Source organism: Spinacia oleracea, chromosome 1 (genome assembly GCF_020520425.1).
Source record: "Spinacia oleracea cultivar Varoflay chromosome 1, BTI_SOV_V1, whole genome shotgun sequence".
Taxonomy (NCBI): domain Eukaryota; kingdom Viridiplantae; phylum Streptophyta; class Magnoliopsida; order Caryophyllales; family Amaranthaceae; genus Spinacia; species Spinacia oleracea.
In genome coordinates, this window is record NC_079487.1 from 80,761,165 (window position 1) to 80,766,806 (window position 5,642).

General features: G+C 37.5%; 1 protein-coding gene across 1 annotated transcript; it reads right to left on the reverse strand.

The window, feature by feature from the left end:
* Positions 1-3,746: 3,746 nt before the first annotated feature.
* Positions 3,747-5,442, reverse strand: LOC130465975 (zinc finger BED domain-containing protein DAYSLEEPER-like). The gene is made up of 2 exons (XM_056834741.1): positions 5,296-5,442; positions 3,747-4,565 (listed from the first exon to the last, which is right to left on the reverse strand). Exon 2 carries the CDS (start codon positions 4,557-4,559, stop codon positions 3,762-3,764), a length of 798 nt encoding a protein of 265 aa, XP_056690719.1. The 5' UTR covers positions 4,560-4,565; positions 5,296-5,442; the 3' UTR covers positions 3,747-3,761.
* Between the last annotated feature and the right edge of the window lie 200 nt (positions 5,443-5,642).

A 5,642-nucleotide genomic window follows, 5' to 3' on the forward strand; every position in this document is an offset into this window, starting at 1 on the left:
TTTCATATGAATCATAACCTAACATAGAATATTTCAATTGTGTCTATAAATTATGACCCTAGGCACCTATTTATAGAGGTATGGAAAAGGAACTGGAATCCTACTAGGATACGAATTAATTAAACTAGAATCCTAGTAGAACTCTTATTTAATTAATTTATCCTTTTAGGATTAGGAATTTAAACATATATCGAATCCTGATAGCTTCAGGATTCGTATAGCACGTACACGAGCATCGCACGAGCACCGCACACTCGCGCAGGCCCTGCGGCCCACGCTGAGCGCACAGCGCTCGGCCCATGCTGCTGCCTGTGTCCGCGCGCGCGCCCAAGGCCGTGGCTGGGCCTGGCCTTGCGCTGGGCCTGGTCGAGGCTTGGCGTGTGTTGGTGATGCGTGTGGCTTGCTGGGCGATGGCCTGACTTCGTGCTGGGCCTTCGTCTAGCTAGCCTCGTCCGATGCTAATTCGTACGATACGCTTCCGATTAAATTTCCGATTCCGGAAATCATTTACGATACGAACAATATTTAATATTTCCGATTCCGGAATTAATTTCCGTTTCGAACAAATATTTAATATTTCCGTTTCCGGAATTATTTTCCGATTCTGATAATATTTCCGATTCTGACAATATTTTCGTTTCCGGCAATATTTCCGATTCCGGCAATATTTCCATTTCCATTAATATTTTCCGATACGTACCATGTTTCCGTTTCCGGCAACATTTACGACTTGGATAATATTTATATTTCCGATACGATCCATATTTCCGTTTCCGGTAATATCATCGTTTCCGGAGTATTCATTTCTTGCTTGTGACGATCTCAGCTCCCACTGAAACCAAGATCCGTCGATTCCGAATATCCATAGATGGAGTATTTAATGCCATTAAATACTTGATCCGTTTACGTACTATTTGTGTGACCCTACGGGTTCAGTCAAGAGTAAGTTGTGGATTAATTCCACTTGAACTAAAGCGGCCTCTAGCTAGGCATTCAGCTCACTTGATCTCACTGAATTATTAACTTGTTAATTAATACTGAACCTCATTTATTAGAATTAATATTATATGCATACTTGGACCAAAGGCACTATTTTCTTCACAACTGACTATGAGGAAGGTGACGGGAGTGTGGCCCATCCGGTGCTTGACCGTTCGGAGTCCAAAGGAGGTTCGTCGTCCTCCCGTCTTGGAAGGCTAGCAAGTTCCTTCTCCCGCCGCTTGGGCAAGGGGAAGATTGATGATTGATTGCGGGAGGAGCCAGGGGATAGTACTCAAGGTGCCAAGACTCGAGAGCATAGTCGCCCGACCCTAGATCTTTGTAGGCTAAATGTGTTTGAAATTGTATTGGAAGGAATTGTGTTTAGAATGTGTTTGGAAGATGTGTTTAGAAAATGTGTTTAGGAAGTGAAAAGGCTTTGAACTTTTCTTCACTTGATCCTGACTTTGTATTTGAATTAGCTTTGAAGGCCTTAGAGCCAAATAAAGAGTTATTGTGTTAAATTCCGCTTGAACATGCTTTGCTTTGAATTGGCACATTTGGAATAAAGACAACAACAATTGAAATTTGAAATTTGATTTGATTTTTAGGATGCCCTTAATTGAGGAAATTTTGAATTTTTTTGTATTAAAGTGGCCGGGCTTCGAAATGAGGTTGCCTACGTGTCCCGTTAGGGAATATGGATGGCAATTGGGCGGTGCGGGTACGGGGACCCCCTCCCCCGCACCCGCACCCGCCAAATTTTTTTATACCCATCACCTACCGGCCACCCGCAGCGGGTATAATTTTTTCGTTCACACCCGCCTAGGCGGGTATATTCCTATAACCGTACCCGCTCCACCGCCCGCGTGGATATCCACCAACCGCTTTTACCCACATGTATCCGCCTGTACCCGCCTGTTTAATAATATAATAAAAAATATAAAAATCTTGTTTCTATAGTTCTTTGGCAGCCTCAACAAGCTTTACGGGCTTACAAGCCAATGTATAACAAATGTCATCCCATCCAAGGATTCCAAGATCCAATAATGCCATAATTTATCAATGTCCCAAAGCTAAAAATAAAAGTATTTTAGAACGTTCTTAATTAAATTAGTACATTACATAAACACGACAAATACCGAAATTAATAATGTCTCCATAAATTACTTAAAGAAATACATAAATCTCAATCAATACACACAACATTTGCTCCCATATTAAATCTTGCATCATTTCCATCTTCATCTTCAACATCGTCCTCAAAATCATATATATTCAAGACCTTAATGACACCAACACCTGCAAAATTGCATAAATTTATATAATTAGAGTCTACATTTTATTTTAGTATATCATAAATAATTAAATCAAATTAATTTTACCTTTAATTTCTGCCCAAATCCAATTTTGAGAACACATCAAAGCCTCCACCGTATCCGGATGAAGTCGACTACGATGAGGATCAATTACACGACCGCTAGTACTAAATGCAGATTCGGATGGGACAGTAGAAACAAGAATGCTCAATATATCCTTTGCTATTTCTTGTAGAACGGGATAATTGTTTCCATTTGTTTTCCACCAATTAAGAATATCAAAATTAGGATCCGGTGCAACAACTTTTTCATCCAAGTACTTCTCCAAATCAGATTTTACCCCAACACCATAGTCTTGTGACACAAATTGTGCATACTCTTCCATGTACACTGGACCCATACTACTTGTAACATTAGTTGAAGGCACTTGGCTACTACTTTCTCGATTAGTACCACTTTTGTTCTCATATTCATCCACCAATTCCTTTAGAAAATCATAAATCTTGTTTACCTCAACTTCAACATCACATGCGTTGTAAATTTTACGAAAGTAAAACCGAATGAGATTCAACTTGAAATTAGGATCAAGTATAGTTCCCACACCCATAAGACCATTAACATCTACCCAATATTTATTGTATTTCTCTACCATCACTTGCACCATTTGTCTTATGTAAATAGTAGGTGAGGACAACCACTTGTTTAATAAGAGTTTAATCTCACAAATGCTAGGAAAATAAATATTGGCAGTAGGATATTTGGAGGCAGAAAATTGATGTGTAATATCACTAAAAACTTTCAATAACTCACATATTTTCACAACCTTATCCCAATCTTCATTAAGGGGTGCATTTTTGTATAAATTATCCTGAACACTTAGAACCACAAACACCTCCCTATACTTCATAGCAACCTCAAGCATCTTATAAGTTGAATTCCATCTAGTTTTACAATCAAGTACTAGCTTTTTTGAACAATCGGGAACAACTTGCTTAGCTACTTGTTCAAATTTTTGAGCTCTCTTAGGTGATGAGGTCCAAAATACAATGCTGTCCCTAATTCGTTCAATACCCTCTTTAAACACAACACTTAACCCATCTTGAACAATCAAATTGAGTATGTGAGCACAACAACGCATATGAAGAAAACGCCCATGCAACATCAATGAACCATAAGGAAATTCACCACTCAAAATATCCATCATCGCATCATTTGTAGTGCAGTTATCAACCGTTATAGAAGACAATCTAAGATCAAGATTCCAAGATTGAATGCACTCTTTTAAAGACTCAGCAAGCACTTCAGCTGTATGAGGTGCTGGGACATATAAAAACCTATTAATTAACATGAACACAATTCATCACAAAAATAGGACACTATAATACTACTATTAAGAAGCAAAAGAATATATAAGTAACTTGTATAATAAATCACATAATACCTTGCAATAATGAACACAAAAGACTAGTAAATAAGCATAAAAGTAAGCAAATAAGCATATGGAGCACGATGAAACCTGATGATTCGACTTTGAAGCTTCCATGAACTATCAATGAAGTGTGCGGTGACCGCCATGTATCCCTTCTTTTGATGATTTGCAGTCCACATGTCAGTAGTCATTGCAACCCTTCCTTTAACTTTCCTTAGACAAGCAATTATCTTCTCTTTTTCAACTTTGTATCTTTGGAGAATGTCATTTTTTGTTGTGTTGCGACAGGGAACTTTGAAGCCTAGTTGAAGAGTCTTTGAGTACTTTCTAAATCCATAATGCTCAACTATACTTAGCGGATATTCGTGGAGAACAATCATTTCTGCTAAGTCTCTTCTCCCATCTTCTTGGCGGAACTCATATGGAGCCAATGTCAATGTCTCATTTGTATCACAAGGACTACCAACTGATCCAAATAACCTTGTTTGTCGAATATCCATGCATTTCCTCTTTAAACATTTGTTGCATGCTCTTTTTAAGTGACTTGTTCCCGCTCTCGGTCCTCCAGCAAGTAGCTTCGAACAATTTTTGCATTCTGCTTTTATCTCTTTTCCTACTTTTTTTCTTGTAAAACTAGCCCAAGCTTCTGATGTATGTCTATTAGTTAGGGGCAAAACAGAAGGATCAACAGTATTTGTTGGATCTTTGCTCTCTTCGATTTCTTCTCCAGCACCATTTTCTTCACCGGTATCCACTATTGTGTTCGAGGTACGACTTGCCGTAGTGGACGGTTTAGAGGAAGACTTTGTATTGATATTACTCTTGCTTGCCATTCTTCCCTGTGAAATATACATGTATACAATCAGAATTTTTCCAAGGCAATTAGAAGTAATAATAAAAAATTATTTTAGTGAATAACAATTAACATATGTGTCACTGCCTATAAATTACCTAATTACAAATTCCTAGAATAGCCAACAACAATAAAAACCATTATACCATCATATTTTAAATTTTTAATGTTTATTAAAAATCAACAACACTTTACTGACCTTGTGTTTCAAATTCTAAACGAAATATAAAATAGTTCAAATTTGTAAGGAACCGGCCTTAAGATCAATAACAAGACAATAACATATTAACACTAATTAGAGAACAGGGGAAAAACACAACAAAAAACTAAGAGTTCAAGCACTACACTACTACAGCTTATAAGGATATCTAAATCCGAGGCAACAACATCTCTTGGCTTTAGCATATCTGTCAATGCATCCGAGAAATGGTTGGTTCGAGAACACTCTTTAGCTCTTTCATCTTTTACTCAAATTCAGAAACTTCATAGAGATTAAAATTCCAGTCTAGCCATACATAATTATAAATCACCAAATTAAATTCCATACATAATTATAAATCACCAAAATTCCAAACATAATTGTAAATCACCAAATTAAGTTCAATACATAATTGTAAATCACCAAATTAAATCACCAAAAAACGAAATTTGAATTCAAGTTATCCGAATATGATGTAAATAGAAGTAAATAGAGAAAAGAAAATTATAAAACTGACCTTGTGTGGCTCGTTGGAGGTACGGACTACGGAGGTAGTGAGGTATGGAGGATGTGAGCAACGACTTCTCGGAGGCTCGAAGGAAGGCTGGACAGTAGTGCATCCGGTGCGGGAGGCGTGACAAGTTGACAACTAGGGTTTTGAAAAGTGAAGGGAGGGATTGAGGAAGTGAAGAAGACACAAACGACTGTCTCAATTTCTCAAACTCTCAATGAGACAATGACAGTATCACACTAGGTTTTCATTTTTTTTTATCTAAATGGGCCTAGTATAAAATCTGGGCTATAGTAGTGTAGTACTAAAAATTAAAAATTAAAATTAAAAGAATGCAGGTAGAAAGCGGGCGG